General features: G+C 50.6%; 7 protein-coding genes across 9 annotated transcripts; 5 read left to right on the top strand and 2 right to left on the bottom strand.

The window, feature by feature from the left end:
• The first annotated feature begins 532 nt into the window (after window positions 1-532).
• cavin2b (caveolae associated protein 2b) lies at window positions 533-4020 on the top strand. The gene is made up of 6 exons (XM_080519580.1): window positions 533-854; window positions 1197-1337; window positions 1408-1509; window positions 2100-2366; window positions 2468-2620; window positions 2778-4020. Exons 1-6 carry the CDS (start codon window positions 618-620, stop codon window positions 3114-3116), a joined length of 1239 nt encoding a protein of 412 aa, XP_080375706.1. The 5' UTR covers window positions 533-617; the 3' UTR covers window positions 3117-4020.
• Window positions 4021-4120: 100 nt separating this feature from the next.
• On the top strand, window positions 4121-5641 carry ebpl (EBP like). Its single transcript, XM_080519582.1, has 4 exons — window positions 4121-4556; window positions 4715-4784; window positions 4970-5108; window positions 5278-5641. The coding sequence occupies exons 1-4, from the start codon at window positions 4380-4382 to the stop codon at window positions 5513-5515; spliced, it is 624 nt and encodes a 207-aa protein (XP_080375708.1). The 5' UTR covers window positions 4121-4379; the 3' UTR covers window positions 5516-5641.
• On the bottom strand, window positions 5588-6795 carry arl11 (ADP-ribosylation factor-like 11). Its single transcript, XM_080519583.1, has 5 exons — window positions 6753-6795; window positions 6581-6646; window positions 6389-6504; window positions 6126-6303; window positions 5588-5802 (listed from the first exon to the last, which is right to left on the bottom strand). Exons 1-5 carry the CDS (start codon window positions 6780-6782, stop codon window positions 5674-5676), a joined length of 519 nt encoding a protein of 172 aa, XP_080375709.1. The 5' UTR covers window positions 6783-6795; the 3' UTR covers window positions 5588-5673.
• A 435-nt stretch (window positions 6796-7230) lies between these two features.
• eef1b2 (eukaryotic translation elongation factor 1 beta 2) lies at window positions 7231-9182 on the top strand. The gene is made up of 7 exons (XM_080519491.1): window positions 7231-7361; window positions 7943-8065; window positions 8152-8290; window positions 8368-8431; window positions 8609-8734; window positions 8904-8971; window positions 9054-9182. The coding sequence occupies exons 1-7, from the start codon at window positions 7282-7284 to the stop codon at window positions 9138-9140; spliced, it is 687 nt and encodes a 228-aa protein (XP_080375617.1). The 5' UTR covers window positions 7231-7281; the 3' UTR covers window positions 9141-9182.
• Window positions 9183-9684: 502 nt separating this feature from the next.
• zdbf2 (zinc finger, DBF-type containing 2) lies at window positions 9685-13590 on the top strand. Of its 3 annotated transcripts, none has more exons than XM_080519499.1 (11): window positions 9685-9768; window positions 10175-10264; window positions 10382-10413; window positions 10490-10520; window positions 10591-10699; window positions 10780-10943; window positions 11024-11495; window positions 11580-11699; window positions 11773-12128; window positions 12247-12415; window positions 12486-13590. In XM_080519499.1, exons 3-11 carry the CDS (start codon window positions 10392-10394, stop codon window positions 13110-13112), a joined length of 2070 nt encoding a protein of 689 aa, XP_080375625.1. In that variant the 5' UTR covers window positions 9685-9768; window positions 10175-10264; window positions 10382-10391; the 3' UTR covers window positions 13113-13590. The 3 variants fall into 3 exon arrangements, with proteins under 3 accessions (XP_080375625.1, XP_080375624.1, XP_080375623.1); XM_080519498.1 differs by having other exon boundaries at window positions 10175-10289; XM_080519497.1 differs by having other exon boundaries at window positions 10175-10413.
• dytn (dystrotelin) lies at window positions 13542-17398 on the bottom strand (the record flags this gene model as incomplete). Its single annotated transcript, XM_080520128.1, has 13 exons — window positions 13542-13679; window positions 13765-14503; window positions 14588-14729; window positions 14800-14846; window positions 14924-15029; window positions 15106-15239; window positions 15360-15471; window positions 15546-15709; window positions 15778-15849; window positions 15922-16001; window positions 16091-16176; window positions 16267-16444; window positions 17329-17398. 13 exons carry the CDS (start codon window positions 17396-17398, stop codon window positions 13597-13599), a joined length of 2013 nt encoding a protein of 670 aa, XP_080376254.1. The 3' UTR covers window positions 13542-13596.
• Window positions 17399-19116: 1718 nt separating this feature from the next.
• Window positions 19117-20383, top strand: cd59a (CD59 molecule (CD59 blood group) a). Its single transcript, XM_080520004.1, has 5 exons — window positions 19117-19175; window positions 19296-19379; window positions 19459-19560; window positions 19657-19730; window positions 20052-20383. The coding sequence occupies exons 2-5, from the start codon at window positions 19325-19327 to the stop codon at window positions 20172-20174; spliced, it is 354 nt and encodes a 117-aa protein (XP_080376130.1). The 5' UTR covers window positions 19117-19175; window positions 19296-19324; the 3' UTR covers window positions 20175-20383.
• Window positions 20384-20413: the final 30 nt, after the last annotated feature.

The following is a 20413-nucleotide window of genomic DNA, read 5'->3' as shown; positions in this document are numbered from 1 at the left end:
CCCCCCCTCCTCTCTGGGTGTGGTGGAGAGACACCAGCTTCAGGGTGTAGAGAGAGAGAGAGCGAATGTTAACCCTTTAAGCTCCTCCATTTGATTTCAATTCACTCCAGGATGATCTGATTATTTTATTTTCTAAATATTTTTACAGCTCCATTTTGTGATTTATGATGAGTTTATTTTTTTAAACATATATAATAATTGCAGTGTTTGCCAGTTTTACATGGGACATTGAAATGAAAACTTTAAACTTGAACTTGACTATCAAACTAATTGTTTTTCTTGCTTTGGATTACGTTGTTTATATTATATTAATTTGTGATGGTTCTTGCTTGTGCATCAACATGTGCATGTATGTGTGTGTACATGTGTTTACCTACATGTTTTCACATGGAGGCACGCAAGTCTCAGCAGTCTAAGGGTTAAAGGTGTGAATGTTTCCAGGTTGTTGGCTGGAAAGTTTTCCTGAGAGCCAACCAATCACAATGCAGTACACACACACACACACACACACAGAAACACACACGCACAGGGCGGGTGGGGCAACTCAGTCTTTCTTTTCCAGCAGCTTGAAGTTTGGAGAGTTTTGGGAGTCTCAAGTCTCAGGCTCGAGTGTCATCATGGTGACCACGGAGACCCACCAAAGCCAGGACCTCCTGGTCCCCCAGAAGGACCAGCCCCAGGAACCAGTGCTGGACCTGGACCAGGAGGAACTAGTGTCGCCCTCGGCCCTGCTGTCAGCACTGGACCTGGAGAAGATGAATCAGGGTCCCGTGAACGCCATCACGGTCCTCACGCTGCTCGACAAGCTGGTCCTCATGCTTGACGCGGTCCAGGAGAACCAGCACAAGATGGAGGTGAACGGCGGGGTCAGGGATCGGGTTAGGGGGTCGACTGAATCTAGTCTCAGATCTTGAAAAGGCTACGACTGACAGCTACTGACTGTACGCTCTGTAGTGTACTCTGCAGTACAGACTGTACTACTGATGACTGTAGTACACACTGTACTATTAATTGTAATACACACTGCAGTACTGACTATCCAGCCGATAGTAGTAATGACTGCTGAAATCTCATTAACCGCTTGGAAAGTTAAATTATATCTCCTGGTAACTCCCTTATTATTGACTGGTCAGTGGCTGGTGAGTGTTGTTCACCAGCTGGTTAGTGACATGCTGGCGGCTGGGTTGGCGTTTTAGGTGCACCAGGTGGAGATGGAGGGCGTGGTCAGAGGGATCCAGGCCGACATGACCAAACTCTCCAAAAGCCACAGCCACACCTCCAACACGGTCAGCAAGCTGCTGGACAAGAGCCGCAAGCTGTCCGTCACCATGAAGGAGGTCAGTGAACGCACCACCCGCCCGGGTCACCCGTGGACGAGCGTTGACCCTCCACTGGCGTCTCCCGCAGGTCCGCGACAGGATGGAGCGTCAGGGTGTTCAGGTGAAGAAGCTGGAGGCGAACCACGCCCACCTGATCCACAGGAACAACTTCAAGGTGCTAATCTTCCAGGTGAGAGCGGCATGCTGGGACATGGAGTCCCTCCTCCCCCGCGTCCCCGTCCGCTGCCTTTTTTGGTCGTCAGCAGGAAGGGAGTTGGAAAGTTTCCACGGGAACGGATCGGGGGGTTTAGTTGGTTGTTATGGCAACAGTCAGCAGACTGTATCAGGGACTGACATTAGTTGGGTTAAAAACTACAACACGCACACACGGTATCATGCGCGTGCTGCAGATTTTTTTCTCTCTCGGCAACACTCAACATTCCTGTTCTCCTAAAATAACCAGCGTTCGTCACTCCCACTCTGTGTGTGTGTGTGTGTGTGTGTTCACAAACATTGCTCTCGAGACCAAAACCAACTGATCTGAACACACCAATGAAGAAAGAAGAAAGTCCCACAACTTTCCCATTAATCATCTTTATTCGGACATTCACATGACGTCTCCACTTCCTGTACTCCAAATGTTCTTCTTACGTTCTCATTATGCTTTCCACAAGGTTGCCGTAATGACTTCCTGTTTTTCTGGCATGCGCCTCATGTCTTTTGTTGTTTTCATGTTCTCTGGTTTCTTTGATCCCGACGTCCTTCTGTTTTCCAACTCAGGAGGAGAACGAGATTCCAGCGACTGTTTTTGTGAAGGATCCTCCTCCGTTTCCTCGTGATGAGATTCCAGAGGAGGGTGAGGATCCCGCACTTGGAACCGTTGATGGGAACCAGTCGCAGGAGGGCGGCCTCCAGAACATCGACCTATCATCTGACGAGGACGTGGGCCTTGAAGCGGACTTGGAGGACGAGGAACCGTGGCCTCATGATCTGGAGAACATGGAGAAGTCGAGAGCTGAGAAGCTGAAACGCTCCAGTCTGAAGAAGGTGAAGCAGACGAGTGTGCAGACGGACGAGTGTGCAGGCAGACGAGTGTGCAGGCAGACGAGTGTGCAGACGGACGAGTGTAACGGTCTGTCTTCCTGCAGGTGGACAGTCTGAAGAAGGCGTTCTCCAGGCAGAATATCGAGAAGAAGATGACAAAGATTGGAACAAAGATCGTTTCTGCGGAACAACGCGAGAAGATCAAGCAGAGAACCTCCAGTCTGAAAGTCTCACCGCTGACCTTCGGCCTGAAGAAGGTACGTGCTCCGCTCGTCGTTCTGTTAACATTCACTTGTGTTTAAAACGGTACCAGACGTGATCCGGAGGTTTCTGTCAATGCAACGGAATGAAACCCTGCAACATTCCTCCGATGCTCCAGGGGACTCCGCTCATTTTCCTCTGCTGCGTTTTCAGCCTCGCAGCAGCTCCGACTCTCAGCCTCCGGAGTGCGCCGCTCAGATCGAGGAGGCCAACGTCCAGCTCTCAGCACTGGGGGGCGACGGCGAAGAGGTGCCTTTCACGGAGGTCCACGCCCAGCTGGCTCCAGCTGATCAGGAGGAGGAGTTGAAGGAGGAGAAGGAGGTGGAGAAGGAGGTGGAGAAGGAGGTGGAGAAGGGGGAAGCGTCGGTGGTGGTGGAGGCCGAGGTCTCCATGTCTTCAGAGGAGTACGCTCTGTCCGACACGCTCCCTCAGGAGGAGCCCAGAGGAGCAGAGGAACGCAAGGAGGAGGAGGAGGAGGAGGAAGAGGAGTAGACTTCCTTTAGATGAACGGCGGTTAACAAAACAAACCTGAGCTGTAATCTTAGTTGCATCTTCTTAAAGGGACAGAACAACATTCCTTTAGGTTGCTCATTAAAGTTCTGTTCACATTTGCCCAAAACATTCCTGAGGAGAATTTATTTTCACTCAGCATTCCTTAAACATTCCCAAATTCCTCCACAGATTTGACCTCTGGGTTTCTTGAACATCTGCAGATGTTGAGTGAACCGAGCACAGAGAGAGTCTCATGGATCTGGCAGAACGGTTCCTTTAACATTAGAGCTCAGGTTGGTTTTGTGCTGGAGACACGGCGTCTCCGACGGGGGACCTTCACACACTGATATCGAGAGTTTCAAACTTTATATGTATTCAAAACGTTCCTCCACGCCAGGTCTCAGCAGATTTGAGTTTGAATGATGTTGAATTTAATTCTTCGACTGATATATAACCTGACGAAATCCTGTGGTTCTGTGGGACACCTCGTCTTCTCATTATGTTCTACTATTCCAGAGTTCTATTAAAAATAAGCAACAGACTGTCGCTGTAGTGAACGGGGTGCTATAAAGAAACCAGAGACCACAAACGTTCTCCAGGAGTTTCTCCATCAATCCAGGAATATTGCTTCACACTTCCTGGTTCTTTTCCATGTTATTGTGTTCTCCCGACATTCCCCCGACCTTTTCCTGACGCCCCTCGCCTCACATACCCGGGAATTCTCCGGCGCTCCAACGACATTCTCATCCGTTTTACCATTTCAGTCTCTTGCTTCTCGTTTACCGACGTGCAAGTCTGCCGCTTGCTCCTTCGTCTGGTCAGTGTTTGTTCATTTGATTGTCGTTCTTGCTGCCAAAGATTGTTTTCTGTGTGATGACATTTAATCAATAAATCCATGAAACCACGTCTGTGCTACTTTCCACCGAAGGACCTCGTGTTGCACAAGAGGAACAAAGTAGAAATACCTTCAATTAAAGTTACTTTACTCCCTCGTCACCAACCTGATTCTACCAGTGACCTCTGACCTCAGCTGAGGGAGAGGGGGCGGAGCCAGTGAGTGAGGTGGTCTCCTGAGTAGCCAATGGAAAGACAGTGGGTGGAAAAAAACAGCCAATCAGGAGGACAGGGGGCGGAGTTTGGAGGCGGAGGCAGGCGAAGCTCCACATTCAATCCTCACAGTGACACACAGTAATCCTGCAGGATGGCCGCCACACCACTGTAGTACTGTAGTACACTTCTTCAGTCTGTCTGCTCGTGGTGCCGATGGACTCGTTGGCGCCCCCTGGTGTCTCTCTGGTCTCCCTCCTCTCTCTGCTGGCATGCGGCTTCCAGCTGCTGGCAGCTGTGCTGCTCACACACAGGTACGGTGGGCGGTGCTCTTCGGTGGACAGGTGGGTCCTGCTGTGGCTCTTCTATGACGTCATCGTTCACCTGACGCTGGTAGGCGGGGCTTCTTCTTCTTCTTCTTCTGTTTACATGCATTGGTTGAGTTTGTATGGTATAGATCGTGGTCTGGTTCAGACAAACCTGGTTAGTTTGAATCAACGGTTGCTGCAGAGAGAAAGGAGGATCGAGTCTCTGGTTGTTTTTGTCCTCAGGAAGGACCCTTTGTTTACATGTCTCTGGGAGGGACGGTGGAGACATCTGAAGGTCCCCTGGCCGAACTCTGTACGTTTCTTCGACTCCCATCACAATTCCTATACATTTTAGTTTGTTGTAGCTCATCTGAGTAAATAAACTCCACGTTATGTGAAATCACTCAACTAATTTAGTACAAATGATTTCTGATTTTACTTTTTTTTTACACGTAGTCGCTAGATAACATGTTTTTATCGTCTGTGTCTCACCTGCAGGGAAGGAGTACAGTAAAGCCGACAGTCGCTGGTTAGTTTCTGATCCGACAATCGTCTCCATCGAGATTCTGACTGTGGTCCTTGATTCTCTGCTCGGCGTACTGCTGATACATGCAGTACTGCAGGACAAATACTACAGGTAATACAGCCACACATACCTCAGGCAATGCCACTGCAGGTACTCTGCTGATATCTCCCAATAAATTCAACATTAATATGTTATTATCTAGCATTATTCCATTTTTTTAAATAGTTGTATACAGTAAATGTGTGTATACGATGAATTCGGTGTTGACTTGTTTTGACAGACACTTCCTGCAGATCACTCTGTGTGTGTGTGAGCTGTACGGCGGCTGGATGACCTTCTGTCCTGACTGGCTGTCGGGGAGTCCTCACCTGAACACGTCCAGCTGGCTCTACTTGTGGGTCTACCTGGTCTTCTTTAACGGCGTCTGGGTCCTGGTGCCGGTCCTCCTGCTGGTCCAGTCCTGGTTCGGCCTCCGGAGCCTGAGCGAGCTCAGAACGCCGGACAGGAAGAGGCTGTAGAGACGTTTGTTCGCCTCACGTGAGGCTCCAGGCCGGATCAGCGCAGCTTCAAACAACACCATCAGACCCGAGTCCACATGGTCTTTATTTCTCATTAAAACCTCCTTCTTTCTACACCAGCATCAATAAAGTCTTTAAAACAATCCTCACGCCCTTCATCAGCTCTTCTTGATCAGTTTGTTGACGGACATGAAGGCCTGCTGGAGGCCGAGTCCTCTCATGGCGCTGCAGGCCTGGATCTGCCACTCTCTGTCAAGGAGACTGGGCAGGTCCAGCTGGGTGGACACCTGAGGACCAGGACAGAGACCAAGGACCAGGTGAGTGGAACCGTGTCAGAAGCAGAATACCAGCAGGTCAACGAGACTAAAGCCAGCAGATTCACTGGACTAAACATAAAACCAGACTCCAAAACCTGCAGCTTAACTGGTCTAATCATCCAGCTTGGTCCCAAACACACAGGTGAACTTGTCCAAATGTCCAAATTTAGTCCAAAACCAGAAGCAAAAAGTAGTCCTATGAAACTGCCCGTATAAATAAAGGATATTCAAATAAAATGAAAGTTTCAGAGAAGTCTGGTCATTAGACCGGAGAGCGGTCCAGGCTGGTCTACCTCTCGGATGTTCATGCAGTTGGGCAGGTCCTTCTTGTTGGCGAGGACCATCAGAGGGACTCCTTTCAGGTTCTCGTCACTCAGGACCTTCTTCAGAGCTCTGTGGGCCTCGTGCATGCGAGCTCGGTCACTGCTGTCCACCACGAACACCAGCGCCTTACAGTTATCCAGGTAGTACCTGAAACACAGACCTTTGACATCCAGCAGATTGTTTGGTCGTCGGTGTGTCGTGTCGTTGACTCATGTGGGGCGGCTCTTCTCACTTCCAGTTTGGCCTCATACTCTTCTGTCCTCCAACGTCCCAAACCGTCATGGATGACTTCTTGTCCAGGTCCAACGTCCCCACGTTGAAACCAATGGTTGGCGACGTGTCCATCACCTGAAAGTTCACACAGAATCACATTCACCCGAGGAAAGACTCGCCTCTGAACGGTTTCACCCGAGAGCAAACTCACCCGTCCAGTCAGCAGGTGTGCCAGCAATGTGGACTTCCCGGCCGAGTCCAGGCCCATGAGGATTACCTGGACAAATACAACTTTAGTGTGGTTTACCCGAGGACTCGCTACAGCTGGATACAGATGTTCTTGACCTGAAGACGAACTACGGCTGGTTGTCTGTGTGGTTTACCTGAGGAGAGGAGGGGCGACCCTGACCCATCACTCTTCTTCTGGGATTATTTCAGTGTGCTGAAGCAGCTCAATAAACTCACCAATTTAATTCCTCTCATGCCAGTTCAGCCAATAGGAGGACGGGTCACGTGACTGCACACAGGTTGGACTGCATTCTTGTCACAGGGGCGGGGCTGAGATTGAAACCAAACACACCTCAGACTGATTCACCTGACTCACATCTTCTGTCAGCCCATCAATGCTACTTTTAGTTAATTATAAATAAATTAAAGTTAATTGTACAATACCTAAACAACCACACCAGTCCAGAAATAACAGAGTTGTCTTGGATTTTTTTTATAAAGTGCAATTTAATATAATAAAGTAGACCCCCCCCGCCCCCCTCTTCTTCTCCTCCTCCTCTTCCTCCTGGGAGGAGCAGCTGAAGTGTCCCTTAAGGAGGAGTCTGGCCCGGGTATAAATGCGGCTCCCCCCGCCCCCGCTCCTCCTTCTCCCTCCTCACACGGCTCCTCCGGATCTCCTCGACGATGGGCTTCGGTGATCTGAAATCCCCCGCCGGCCTCAAGGTGCTGAACGGCTTCCTGTCGGAGCGCAGCTACATCGAGGGGTCAGTGAGCACAGTCCGGCTCCGGACGACCCGAAGCCCCCGCACGAATGAACGCGGACGCGAGAAACTGCGCTCCGCTCGCAGCTGCGGCCGCCATCTTGGCTCCGCGCTGAGCTAGCGTGGCTAGCTGTTAGCCTGCGGTTGCAGATCCCCCAGTAAACATTGAAATAAAAACTCCCGCAGCGCTGAAACGTCCGCGAGTTGTAGTGACGGGTGTTAGACAAACGACGAGGTTTATTTGATTCGCGTTTCATCAAGGAGGACTGCGTGGTAGCTGTTAGCCGGTTAGCATGTAGCAGCATGCAGCTCGTGTTGCCACGTGACGTTGTTTAAGCATAATCATGAACGAGATTGTACATTTTACTTTACTTTATACGATTGATTCTTTCACCTGCAGATATAAATGTTGCTTACCGACACAATTGTTTTACAAAGAAGTGAAATACGTCATTATTTCTGTGAACGTTAATTGGCCTTAATTACCTGCCTGTTGGTCGCTATGGTAACGTGATGTCCATAGACCCCTGTAGAGAGAATGTGGTTGTGATGGTAATGAGGTTTTTTTTCTCCCTCATCCTCAGGTTTGTCCCATCTCAGGCTGATGTGGCGGTCTTTGAGGCCATCTCGTCCCCGCCCCCTACAGACCTGTGCCACGCGCTCCGCTGGTACAACCACATCCGGTCCTACCAGAACCAGAAGGGCAGGTGAGGCCCCATCACCGCTTCACTGTACTTGTGATGACTTGCCGGTGGTGACCAGCAAGGTGAATGAACTGCCTCTCGTCCATCAGTCTGCCAGGTGTGAAGAAGCCTCTGGGGCAGTACGGACCAGCTGGAGTCGCTGACGCCACCTCGGGCCCCGCCCCCGCTGCAGCCAATGACGACGAGGACGATGATGACGAGATCGACCTGTTCGGCTCTGATGAGGAGGTGAGGCTGCTGTGGCGTCCTGTGAGGCGAGAGTGACGTGTGCGTGTGTCTGACCACTGTGCTGCCGTGTGTGACAGGACGCCGAGGCCGAAAAGCTGAAGGAGCAGCGGCTCGCCGAGTACGCCGCCAAGAAATCCAAAAGTGAGTAACCAGCCGGAGCGCTCCACCATCGGATGACTGGATCATTGATGAGTAACCAATCACCATCTTTCGGCTGACTGCCTGATGGACACTTGTTTTTACCTGAGACGTCTCGCTCGATCAGAATCCATTTGTCTCTCTGTGGTTGTCTTGGTAACAATATATCTCCTTCCTCAGAGCCCGCCCTCATCGCCAAATCCTCGCTGCTATTGGACGTGAAGCCGTGGGACGACGAGACGGACATGGCCAAGCTGGAGGAGTGCGTGCGCGGCATTCAGATGGACGGACTCCTCTGGGGACAATGTACGTTGTTCTACATGAAGTTCTGACCGATGCTGAATGTTGATGATGATTAAACACACCATCTTTCGACTGAATTCTGATGGACTCTTCAAGATCTGAAACCGCTCAGATTCAGTGTTTGACACGCGGGCCAATGCGATCGTCACTAATGGAGATGATGTCATTTCAGCCAAGCTGGTCCCGGTCGGATACGGCATCAAGAAGCTGCAGATCGGCTGCGTGGTGGAAGACGACAAGGTGAACATCTTCTCATCAAGCTTCCCCCTCCTTGATTCAGTGTGACCGTGTGGTTCAACGTTAACGTGTGGTTCTTCCTCAGGTGGGCACAGACATTCTGGAGGAGCAGATCACAGCGTTCGAGGACTTCGTTCAGTCGATGGACGTTGCTGCGTTCAACAAGATCTAGAACACATGACACATTAATAATAAAAAAAGCACTTGAACACAAGGCTAACTCGTCTTTGATTTTGTCCAGAGGGAAAGTGTTTAACAGTGAAAGGCTTATGTGCAGTCTGTCATTGCAAGATTCTCCTCTTATGCAAAGAACCTGTGTTTCCATTCAATGATTAAATTACCTCAGACTGGAGATTGCATTAATACTTCTGTCAATAGTGGATGGATTTATTTAAACCCTTCACATATAAATACATGGCTGGATTGTGGTAGAATGTAAATTAATTGGTGTTGGGCAGGTTTAATACATTTTTGTTTGAAATCATACCCAATTTTGTAAAAAAAAATGTTTTAACTGCCTACTTGTGTCTATAGATTATGGATATTTATAGAAGTCTCAAAGTCTATTCTCTTGTGTCCAACTGTCCTTTCTGCAATGTGGCCCTGCTGTGGTGACCGAATTTATAAAGTGAGGCTGCAATTCTCGAGCCAGCCTGCTGGTGGCAGCACCTCTACGCCGCTGTGTTCACTGACCGCTTGCCTGATGGCGCCGCAGAAGAAGATTGGGACCGGAATCTAAACAGTGCGACAGAGCAGCGCGCGAGAAGCTTTCCAATGTGAAAATAAACAAACGGCTGCAGGTAAACAAGCTCTTCCTCCCGCGCCCCGCGTTACCCCCCCCTCCCGCAGCCGACCAACCAGCAGCACGTGCGGAGACGCAACTGCTGCGCGGGGCGGCAGCTGACTGCAACGCTAATGCTAAGAAGCCAAGCGATATGCGCGTCACCGGAGGCGTCACGGCGGCAAAGCCCGGTTTAACCGGGAGTGATCCCGGATCGAGCTGCCCGATGAACCGGGTGGCGTTACGTAGCTCGAGAGCGAACCAGTCGCCTGTGATTGGTCAGATCGACTCGTTTACTGTCAACACAAACATGTAAACAACTGCTGAACAGGAAACTACTGAGGAAACTTTTTCCACAGCTTAAAGTTTAACCAGTGTGATCCGTGTGTCTGTCCTCTGACTATTCCCGGGGTATGTCTCTTCAGGCTCATGGACTCCCCCTCGCATCGTTCACCTGGTTACCATTGGTTACAGCATGGAGCTCTGTGATTGGACAGTGACGCCTCGACCTTCACGTTGGTCATCAACATGAGCCTCTCTGTCTGCCTCCCAACCTGCTTCATACCTTCTTCAGATCTCAGTCCGTTCACCCAGAAAACTTTTCACTCATGCCTTGTTTGTTTCCTTTTTAGACAGTTTAGGATGTCTGACTCATCAGCTGAAGGTAAAACAACTGTCAAACTTGGTTATTTTCCCAGTTTTTGTGTTTTACTCTTTGACTGAAGCTGTGTTTACATCAGATGGCCAAGGGAGGGCAGAGACCAGCGCGAGGTGAGACCAAACTGTCAAATCAAATCAGAAACAGCTCTCGGGACAAATAAATATGAATGTTTTCTGGCAGGATGTGGGCGGAGCCAGAGCCAGAGCCAGAACCGGGCCCGTCCAGGTCTGAGCCCCACAGGCAGGGTTACTGTGGATACTGCAGAGTCCTGTACACGAACCTGGACCAGGTACATGCCCTCACATGTGCACCTGAATGTGATCTGTAGCTGTGTGACCTCAGCTGACCCCCACTGATCACCGGTCGTAGCACCTGTCCAGCCTGCGGCACCTGGACTCGGTGCAGTCATCGTCCAGAGGCACCGCCAGCATGTCCAGCGTGTCCTCCACCAGCAGCAGAACCAAACTCAACCTGCTCAAGCGCTTCCTCCAGGATGTCATGCAGCACCACCCGCACCGCTACAATGACCCCAGGTGACCAAACACTGCCGCGTCTGCGCCACATCCTCGGGTGAAGGTGGAAAAATACACCCAGCTGTTTGTTTCCCCACCAGGCCGTCCCACGCCGACCTTCCGATGGTCTCCACCCCCTTGTTGCCAAAAGCGGAGGCGGACGAGCCGCACTTCTCCGACGACAGCCGCTCTCCGGGGACGCCAAAGCACCTGCCAAGCTCTGATGAGGCGTCTAATCAGCATGAAGAATTGGACATCTGCACCCAATCAGGAAATAAGGCCAGTCGTCCAGTGACGGGACAGGGGGAGGGCCACGATCCGGACCCGCAGCCTCAGGCCACGCCCCCTGTTCACAGAAAAGCTCACAGGAAGACCAACCGGAGGAAAACCAGCGAGTCGTCGTCGTCTTCACGACCAGCCGAGGGTCCGAGCCTCAAACCCGGTCCTGGGCCCGTGACGCGGCCCTCCCCGGGGAGCAGGCCCTGGGCCGTGTGGCAGAAGGAGCGGAGGGAGGCTCTGAAAGAGGAGGCGTTCTCAAGCCGCAGTGAACAGATGGACCAGACCATCGAGGAGGTCCGCTTCGTCCAGTCTTCCTCACTGATTATCAGTCACTCCATTTCCATCGTTTCATCAGCTCTGTGTGTCGTCTGACATCAGGTGGTCCGGAGGTGTTGCTATGGCGACAGTCCTGACGCGAAGGAGGAGACGGAGAGCTTCCACTTCAGCCTCCCGGCCTCCACGGAAACCCAGAGTGAGAACTGGGAGTCGTCTGCTCAGGTAGCCACGTGTCTGCAGGGGGCGGAGCTTGTGTTCGACTGCGTCGCTGACGGCAAACGTCGTCTCTCTGTAGGTCGTCCTCCGGCACGGTGGCGTTGACGCACCTGTGCAGGCGAGTCAGACGGAGAGGCGGGACCTCAGCCGGCTCACAGACTGTCAGGTGGACCTGGAGAACCAGGGCTACTCCAAGCAGCTGGACTGCGCCCTGAAAGGAGAACGCAAACCAAGCGCTGAAGCGCACAAGGACCAGGGCTTCTGGAGTCTGCCCATCGAGGACGTTCTGCCGGCGCCGCGACACATCCCGGACGCCTTCAGGGGGAAGTCCTGGGCCCAGATCGAGCAGGAGGACGAGCGGCGCGTGGACAAGCTGGTCCGCCAGTTCAGACGGGGACGCTTCATCTGCTACTTTGAAACGGAGTCCCTCGCCAGGTAACGTCCACCTTCACCCAATCAGACAGCAGAGGAAGAGGATGAGGAAGTGGATGAGGAAGAGCGGGTCGCTTCAGGCCTTCTGGACACAGACGGTGAAGAGATTCTTTGCACGCAGGTACGGGAGGAGGAGCTTGAACAAGGTGGAGGAGAAGGAGGACGACCCGCCGGCTGAAGACGTGTTCCCTTTGATGGACCACGACTCGGTGGACTCGAGGAGGAGGAGGACGAGGAGGACGAGGACGCGGGAGAGGAAGCAGCACTTCAGATTGGCGTCCAGATGTCAGGTGAGTCACACAGATGTGTGTGTCGTTTGTGGCGGAGGATCAAAGTCTCACTCCGCTCTTCCTCTTCCAGGTGGTGAAGGTCAGTCACAGCACGCAGACCGTCCCGCTGGCGGCCCTCGAGGCCACGCCCAGCACTGCCACCTCAGCCAATTGGGACGCGGCCCAGACACCGGCATGGCGCCGCCTGCCTGCGTCGTACTCCACCATCATCTCGCCCGTGCAGCCCCGCACCTCGCTGGTCTACCTGCTGAGCTCGCCGGCCGACGCCACCCCCTCCCGCCGGCCGGCGGCCGCCTGTCCCCTCAAGTACTGCCGGAAGAAACGGCGCCCGCTGGACCTGCGGGGCTTCAAGGTCAAATACAGGAGCGTACCTGTGCGACTGTACGAGCCCGGGACCAACCGCATCCTGAAGGCTGCCCCCAAGAGAGACGCCGCCCCCTCGGACACGGCGCCGGCGTGCGTCCGCCAGCTGTTCCGCAGCCCGAGTCCAGATGTGAGCCTGGCTGGGGTCAACGGTCAGAGGTCGGCAGACCACGACTTGGCTCAGACAGACGAGGCGAGGAGGGAAACCTCGCCCATTAGCAGCAGGTCGGCGCAGCCCCGGGCCGGCCGCGGGACACGCCCCCACGCCACCCGCCCTCCAAGAGGGAGGGGCAGGAGGGGGTGGGGCTCGAACAGGACGCCTGTCAATCAATAAGCTCAACAGACTAAATCATGATCGGTGCAATGTGTAGCAGGGGGGAGGTTAACAGGGAGGCCGCCATTTGTTTACAGGAGAAAAAACATTTATTTACACCAACAGATTATTTTAAAGAGATCAGGTTTTCACTTTATATTATTTTTTATTGTTGCTACAAAGTAAAACAAAGACAAATATTATGACACTGAACAGGGGATCAAACTGCTCCATTTAAAACTTGAGTTTTAAAATGAAAAAAATATTTTGTTTCACTGTTCTGATATTCAGCCGTGAAATATTTTCAATTTGAATCAAAGTGAAGCGTTTTGTTTTTTTCTTCTTCATGGAGTAAATTTTTGAAAAATGTTTTTCTAAAATTCTGGCAGCTGGACATTTTTTTTTAATACAAATTCACCCGGAAGCATTTTCTGCAGCTCCGTTCTTATTTTTGTATCATTTCCATTTGAATAAAGTTTTCTGAAGTCAACTTTGCATCTCGTTGTCATTTCACGCTGTCCACCAGGTGGAGTATTGAGTCGCCCGCCTGTTCTGCAGCACGAACAAGCTCCGCCCTCTTCATAGCACCTACACACACAAACACACGTTTGATACCCCGACAGGTAACTTCAAAAACACTCGTCCTCATCTCTGCCGTCAATTTGTGTCTCACCAGTTTGTGTCCCCCCGTCCGTCTCCATCCCAGTCTTGAGTCGGTTCACCGTCTCCTGCAGCAGATCCTCTGGGCGCCGTGTCTCCTCGTCTTCGTCGTCCTCTCCTTCAGATGGACAGTTGTCCTCTGCTAGCCCCGCCTCCTCGGGTCCATTCTGTGGTCTCATTTGCTGATTGCGACACACGTCTTCTGACTCCGCCTCCTCCTCACAGTAACAATCATGTGATTCAATCAAGTGCTGGTGAATTGTAGGGGATGGAGTTTCGAGCTCTTCATCACTCCATTCACCCATGGTCTTCATCAGTTCCTCCTCCTCGTCGTCTTCCTCCTCTGAGTTCCTCTGCGTGTCCGAGGGTGGCGTGATTTCTCCTCCGTCTGTGTAACGTTCGTGTTCCGTGTCACTGACATGTCCTGTTTCCACGGCGCCATCTTGTCCTCGGCCGGTGTCCTTAACTTGTCCACTGTCTGTGCTGTCTTCATGTTTTCTGTCCATGTCACTGTTGTGTCCTCCCTCCGTCTCGCCAAGTTCTCGTCTGTCCTGGTCGTTGACTTCTACTCTGCCCGGGTCATTTCCATGTCCTCTACCTGCATCAGTAACTTCTCTCGTCGCCTCGTCATTCGCTTGTCCTCTATTTGTGTCAACGACTTGTCGCCTGTCCGTGTCTTCTACCTGTCCATTGTCCGGTTCATTGCCGTGTCCTCTGTCAAAATCATTGACTTCCCTTCTGTTGTTCAAAGCCTGAAAAAAGTGTTTTGTTCAGACATTGTAGCTCCCATGATGCACTTCACCAGCCACCGTCCAGTCAGAGCTCCGCTTCCTCACCTTGGTGAGCATATCCTCCAGGTGAGCGTTGTGTTGTTTCAGTGTTTCCATGGTAACCTCCATTTCAGAGCACCTGTACTCGAGGTCCCCCTGCTCTGATTGGACGATGACCCGCCACTCCTGAAGCTCCGCCTCCAACAGCCTGAAGAGAATGGAGACGTCCTGACACAGTCCACACAATACATAGACGCTGATGATCGTCGTTTGCTCACCGTTTTTCTCTCTGGAGATTTCTGACGTCACTCAGCAGAGCCGTCGCCTTCAACAGGAAACAGGGCGTCAGGTTTTAACCATCGCATCATGACATGTGGACAGAGCGAGGCCCTCAAGCGTCACCTGCTCTGACGTGTCATCTGCCTTCTGAGGTGAAGGAAGCGCTGAGTCATCATGTTCTTCAGGGGATTCAGCCAATCCTGCCGCGGCGCCAAGGGGGGGCGGGGCACTGATAAAAACAGATACTTAACAAGGTCGATCAACAGCGAATACTCATTTAACTTCGATTTCAACACCCGTCCCACCTGTTTCCAGTGTCTTCTGACTCCGCCCACACCACGACCCTTTTCCTGACAGTTTCTCTTTGAGTGTATCGCCGTGGCAACAGTGCATGGCGAGTGTTGTGCACCCAGGAGCTCAGTGATTCCTTCCAGGTGGGCTGAAAGAAGAACAAGAAACAGCTTCTGCTCGTCTGTGGTCGAGATCAGATCTTCTGTCAATCGTCTCAACAAAGCTCACATGATCCCACGTGCAGGTGTCACCTGTGTGCAGGTGTCACCTGTGTGCAGAACTCCAGCACTGGGTGTCGGCTCTTGTGCTTCCTGGTTTGTCGGAGGCTCAGAAAGCAGCTCTGACACACGTGAACGTTTAAACACTTCAAGCATCGAAACCTGAAAAGAGAAAAAAAAGGAGGTCAGAGGTCACGGTTGACTCTCAGCGGCGTCCATCGGACCCTCGGACTCACCTGAGCCCGGTGATGGGGGCGGTCTTACAGGTGTGGCAGCGGACGTTGTGCGTCACGTTGTGGCTGATGGACAACCGGTGCAGGGTGGGTAGCCACAGCAACAGCTGCGGCTCGCTCTGTAGCCATGACAACACGTGCTGCTGACTCACTGTTGGGGTCAACACCTGTAAACACACCGTGTCAGCGCGTTGCCGTGACAACAGAAGAGAACATGCCGTCGGCGTGGTCTCACCCCGTTAAAGCAGGACTCCACCGCCGCCTCCACGCCACCGAACGCCCACTCCTCCTGTACGGCCGCTGGGATCTAAACACAAACAAGTTAGCCGGGGCGCACGTTCCAGTGCATGCTGGGAAGTGTAGTCTGGCCTCTGTGCACCTGACTGAGGTCTTGCAGCAGAGATCTGAGGCCTGAGCGGCTCACGGATCCTGAACCGTTGTCTGACACGCTCAGCAGGCCTGAAACAAACAGAGGAAGCATCAGAGGAGTTGCACGTTTGAAATTAGCTCAAGATCTAAAGCGAGAAGGTAAACATAAGATCGTTTACCTGTGAACTTCACCTGCGGACTGTCGGCACACAGAGCGACCAGAGCGGTGTGGAGAGAGCGAGCAGCGACATGGCCGCTACGGCCACTAACACAAACAAACAAACAAACAAAGAAGGAGCCCATAAACAGATGTCCGGTGAGCACGGTGACCACTGTGTTGTTGACACAAACAGACCGGTCGAACATGGTAAACACCAGGTTGGTGGCTTCTTCCGGAGGCGTCACGTGGCCCGGCACTTCCTGCGAGGCGCCGTGAAACATCCGGTTCAGAACACGCGTCACTTCCTCCTGGCTCATAGCTCCGCCCACCGAGCGCAGCGCCACCGCCACGTGTCGAACAAACACGACGTCCACTGGACGCACAGACAAACAACAAACGGCGTCAGAAAAAACTGTGAGAAACTCAGACTCTTGTTTCGTGTGAGACGATGAAGAACAATCAGGAATAGAAATAAAACTTGTAAACATTTCTGAACCACTTGACCAGCGAGTGACTCGGTCCAACGTTCCCTCAGCCTCCGTGACAGTAACTGATGGTCAGCGGAGTCAAGTGCCTGAGGAAGATCCACAAATAGAACCGCACAATGTTGTTTTTCTATCTGAGGAATTGAAAGTATCATTAGTTCCGGACACAGCAGCTGCTGTTGTGCTGCGAGCGGCTCTGGAGCCGGCCTGTGTCTCACACAACACATTATTGTCCAAAAAAAGAAACGCTGCAATGGAGCAGTGACATGAGATTCAAGAACCTTTGAGAGTTTCCATATTGATCTGTCGTTGTTCAAATGGGCATCGTTTGTCGTTTGCTGCACAAAAAATAGGTCATAGAAACGGGCACAGCGTAAAGTCACAGATACTCATACAAAGCAACGTCACAAATACAAACAAAAATGTCAGAAAAAACAAACAATAATGGAAACAAACATCCAGTAAATAAACATTTCCAGTTTGTTTGTTTGTTTGAGATTCAATATGTTTGTAAATAGACTCACTGTGACTGAAGAACTGCTTGTTTGTAAACAGGACAGACATGTTGTTTGTTTGTTTGTTTGTAAACAGGGTGCAATTTAGTGTGAGAGAGGAATTGTTTGTAAACAGGGTGTGAGGGGTATTGTTTGTAAATGTGACTCAGAGGCATTGTTTGTTTGTAAACTAAGTGTTGGGGGTCATTGTTTGTTTGTAAACCTTGTGACTCAGTGTGACAGGTGCATTGTTTGTTTGTAAACAGAGTGTGACTCACTGTGGCAGAGCCTCTGCAGAGTCTGGAGCTTAATGGCGGTTCGGTACACGGATTGATGGATTTCATTCATCGCTTCTATTGACAAAGGAAAAAACAAATAACAAGAAAATAACAGGTTGGCGAGAGATTTGCTGTAACTCACCGAGGCTGTCCAGGTCCATCAGATCCACCAAGCAGCGGCCGCCGGAGAGACAGTGGAGGCAGGAGAATCAGAAAAGACGGTAGAAACACGAGAGAGCGAGTCTCCTTCAGCTGGTTGAAACTCATTTCTCCTTCTCAGGCTCAAACCAGCCACTAAATTATGAATGAAGGTTTCCTTTTTCATCACAGCACACCTGTCGCACCTGCTGTCTGTCGACCAATCGGCAGGCGGCTTCATGTCGACGTCACCAAAGACGCTGCTGCAGTTTGAGTTTCTGCCACCAGATGGGGACAAACGTAGCAAAAAGCTCATTTATGCCTAAAAAGGAGCATTGCACATCTTTCTCTGACCATCAGGAGGCGCCAACGTTGTGATTTGTCTGTGGAAAATGTTTACTTTGCGGTTAATGACTTGTTTGTCTGTAGCTAGTCTATGGTCAATAACCAGTTAGTCACTGGTTACTAGGTTGTCTTCACAAACCAAGGATACAATTGTGAAATTGTTTTTGTTTTGTTTTCTTCTTCTTGAGAGTTATGAATGAAACTGACCATAAAAAAAAAAATACTTCTTTGAACTGGAGGCATAAAAGTCCAAAGATTTATGAAACCAAAGAGGGCAAACAGTTTATGGAGCAGATTACAGTGCCAGACTATACAAACAGCGGTGGAGCAGTGGGAGGCCGGGCGGCTGATTCAAAAGAATGTGTAATGAGGGCATAGCCGTCCTGGTGGGGAAAACAATCCAGGCCCTATGTTGGACACACTTGCAGTTGTGTTGCTTTTGTGTCCTCGGCTCTTTGTCTCGAGTAACATTGAAACTATTGTCAGTGTGAGGTCAACCCAGGACAAAACACTGAGCTCTTCTTCTGCACTGAGATAAACGGCCAAACGCCGAGCCTCTCCACCAGCACCAGCGTCACGCCAGCAAGGCACCACCGAAAAATCAGGACGTCGTGCCACAAAAAGAGCAGAAATCACTGCAAGAATACAAAGACAAAACACAGGAGATGAAAAAAATCGTTACAAAACAACACAAAGGGACAAAAAGAAACCACAGAGACACAAAACAACTACAAAAGATGCAAAACAACTGCAAAGAAACATAGAACAACCTCAAAGAAGCACAAAACAACAACAAAGACATACAAAACAACTACGTAGCCATGCAAAACAACCCCAAAGTGACACAAAACACGTAAGAGACTTAAGTCAACCAAAAAGACACATAATAACCACAAATACCAATAATATCTAACAAAAGACACACAACTACAGAGACACAAAACAACAAGATAGAGACATTAAACACCTGCAGATATTTTTTTAATACCTACAAAGACACAAAACGACAAAAATGTACAAAACACAGTCACACAAAATTGCTACAAGGTGAAACAAAATAACTGTAAAGAGACACAAAGCAACAAAAAGACCCAAAAAAACTTAATAACAAACACAAAACTATTACAAATTCCTGATGATGTTTTGTGTGTGTGTGTGTGTGTGTGTGTGTGTGTGTGTGTGTGTGTGTGTGTGTGTGTGTGTGTGTGTGTGTGTGTGTGTGTGTGTGTGTGTGTGTGTGTGTTGGCTCCGCCTCCGGGGTGTTACCGCTGAGGTGCAGTCAGGATTCTGTCAGAGTCGCTGGTCACTTCATCTGCACCATCAGCACCAACAGGAGGACCAAGCTGAAGGAGTACTGCTGCTGGGTGAGTACACACACACACACACACACACACACACACACAAAACACACACACACACACACACAGTACACACACACACATAGTGACCCCTTACCCGTTTGACTCTGTCTGTTCTAAATCCAGATGTGTGTTTGAGCTGTGCTGAGGTGAAAATGAAGCACTCCCTGGGACTCTGCCTGCTGATGTTCTCCGCTCTGATCGGACTTGGTGTGTTTGATTTTCCCACCTGGAAAACTAACGTTGAACATTTACATCTGGATTCACCCGTTTCCTGCATTTCCTTCAGGAACGGCAATCCGCTGTTACAGCTGTAAAGACTACACCGCCAGCTGCAGCAAACAACGGGACTGTAGCTATGACGACGCATGTCTCACGCTCAACGAGAGGGGTAGGGACACACTGCACATCTGTACAGACAACACACCTGTATACATTTCTGTACACCCGACACGCCCGTGATGTTTGGGGCTGTGATGTCATACAGGTGGGATGACCTACAGACAGTGTCTCAAGTATTCAGACTGCGAGTACAGCCGGCTGGGCCAGATGTTCCCACAGGTAAACAACTGCATTATTATTTATTCCAACTCATAACTCTGGTCAACCACTAACATCTCATTTGTAACCAAAAAGAAAGTGGAGACTCACCTGTTTGGAGTCCACAGGTGATCAGATCTGGCTCCGCCTCCTTTGGGGTAAAAAGGAGATTTTTATCCAACATGTCAGAATGAATTGTAATCAGTTTGGTTTAGGCATCGATTTGTCTGTCAACTGAAACTTTAAACAAAATTTAACTCATTAAACTGACAAATAAACCAGTGAAGTGATAATTACCAGGTTAATTAGTCAGCAACTTACCTGTCCATTGGTCTCTTTCAGGTTTCCAGCTTCACTTTTAAGTGCTGCAACTCGGACCTGTGTAACTCCGCCCCCTCCTCCGCAGCCAGCTCTGTGATTGGTCTGCTGACCTCTCTGGCGGTCATGTGGTGGTGCGTCCACTGAGCGCTCTCTGGCGCCGCCTGCCGTCACCGATAACCACGGCAGCCTGTCTAACAACTCGAGTCGCCCTTCACAGATTAAAACCCGTTGGAGAAAAGAAAGGAAACCGGAAACTTACTGACACGTTTCGCTCTTCTAACTCGGTTTTAAATCTTTTAACTCCCGACACCCGAGGCCAATTTTAACCCTCAATAAAGGTTCAAAACAGGAAACGAGACTCCGGCTCCTCATTTCACCTTTTT

The sequence above is a fragment of the Blennius ocellaris genome (assembly GCF_963422515.1).
Source record: "Blennius ocellaris genome assembly, chromosome: 24".
NCBI lineage: Eukaryota > Metazoa > Chordata > Actinopteri > Blenniiformes > Blenniidae > Blennius > Blennius ocellaris.
The sequence above is the reverse complement of the archived record's forward strand: the minus strand, read 5'-3'. Positions and strand labels throughout refer to the sequence as shown.

What these genes read in the sequence shown, in the direction of transcription:
- eef1b2 (XM_080519491.1), top strand. Translation starts at nt 7,282, where the DNA reads ATGGGCTTCGGTGATCTGAAATCCCCCGCCGGCCTCAAGGTGCTGAAC. An exon ending in GAGCGCAGCTACATCGAGGG is followed by an intron (nt 7,362 to 7,942) that starts GTCAGTGAGCAC and finishes CCTCATCCTCAG; the next exon opens with GTTTGTCCCATCTCAGGCTG. An exon ending in GCGTGGTGGAAGACGACAAG is followed by an intron (nt 8,972 to 9,053) that starts GTGAACATCTTC and finishes GTTCTTCCTCAG; the next exon opens with GTGGGCACAGACATTCTGGA.
- ebpl (XM_080519582.1), top strand. Translation starts at nt 4,380, where the DNA reads ATGGACTCGTTGGCGCCCCCTGGTGTCTCTCTGGTCTCCCTCCTCTCT. An exon ending in TCATCGTTCACCTGACGCTG is followed by an intron (nt 4,557 to 4,714) that starts GTAGGCGGGGCT and finishes TTTTGTCCTCAG; the next exon opens with GAAGGACCCTTTGTTTACAT. An exon ending in CTGCAGGACAAATACTACAG is followed by an intron (nt 5,109 to 5,277) that starts GTAATACAGCCA and finishes TTGTTTTGACAG; the next exon opens with ACACTTCCTGCAGATCACTC.
- cd59a (XM_080520004.1), top strand. Translation starts at nt 19,325, where the DNA reads ATGAAGCACTCCCTGGGACTCTGCCTGCTGATGTTCTCCGCTCTGATC. An exon ending in CTCCGCTCTGATCGGACTTG is followed by an intron (nt 19,380 to 19,458) that starts GTGTGTTTGATT and finishes CATTTCCTTCAG; the next exon opens with GAACGGCAATCCGCTGTTAC. An exon ending in TGGGCCAGATGTTCCCACAG is followed by an intron (nt 19,731 to 20,051) that starts GTAAACAACTGC and finishes GGTCTCTTTCAG; the next exon opens with GTTTCCAGCTTCACTTTTAA.
- zdbf2 (XM_080519497.1), top strand. Translation starts at nt 10,278, where the DNA reads ATGAGCCTCTCTGTCTGCCTCCCAACCTGCTTCATACCTTCTTCAGAT. An exon ending in TGTACACGAACCTGGACCAG is followed by an intron (nt 10,700 to 10,779) that starts GTACATGCCCTC and finishes CACCGGTCGTAG; the next exon opens with CACCTGTCCAGCCTGCGGCA. An exon ending in ACTGGGAGTCGTCTGCTCAG is followed by an intron (nt 11,700 to 11,772) that starts GTAGCCACGTGT and finishes GTCTCTCTGTAG; the next exon opens with GTCGTCCTCCGGCACGGTGG.
- cavin2b (XM_080519580.1), top strand. Translation starts at nt 618, where the DNA reads ATGGTGACCACGGAGACCCACCAAAGCCAGGACCTCCTGGTCCCCCAG. An exon ending in TGTCCGTCACCATGAAGGAG is followed by an intron (nt 1,338 to 1,407) that starts GTCAGTGAACGC and finishes CGTCTCCCGCAG; the next exon opens with GTCCGCGACAGGATGGAGCG. An exon ending in TCAAGGTGCTAATCTTCCAG is followed by an intron (nt 1,510 to 2,099) that starts GTGAGAGCGGCA and finishes TTTCCAACTCAG; the next exon opens with GAGGAGAACGAGATTCCAGC.
- arl11 (XM_080519583.1), bottom strand. Translation starts at nt 6,782, where the DNA reads ATGGGTCAGGGTCGCCCCTCCTCTCCTCAG. An exon ending in GTCGCCCCTCCTCTCCTCAG is followed by an intron (nt 6,647 to 6,752) that starts GTAAACCACACA and finishes GTATTTGTCCAG; the next exon opens with GTAATCCTCATGGGCCTGGA. An exon ending in CACACCTGCTGACTGGACGG is followed by an intron (nt 6,505 to 6,580) that starts GTGAGTTTGCTC and finishes GTGAACTTTCAG; the next exon opens with GTGATGGACACGTCGCCAAC.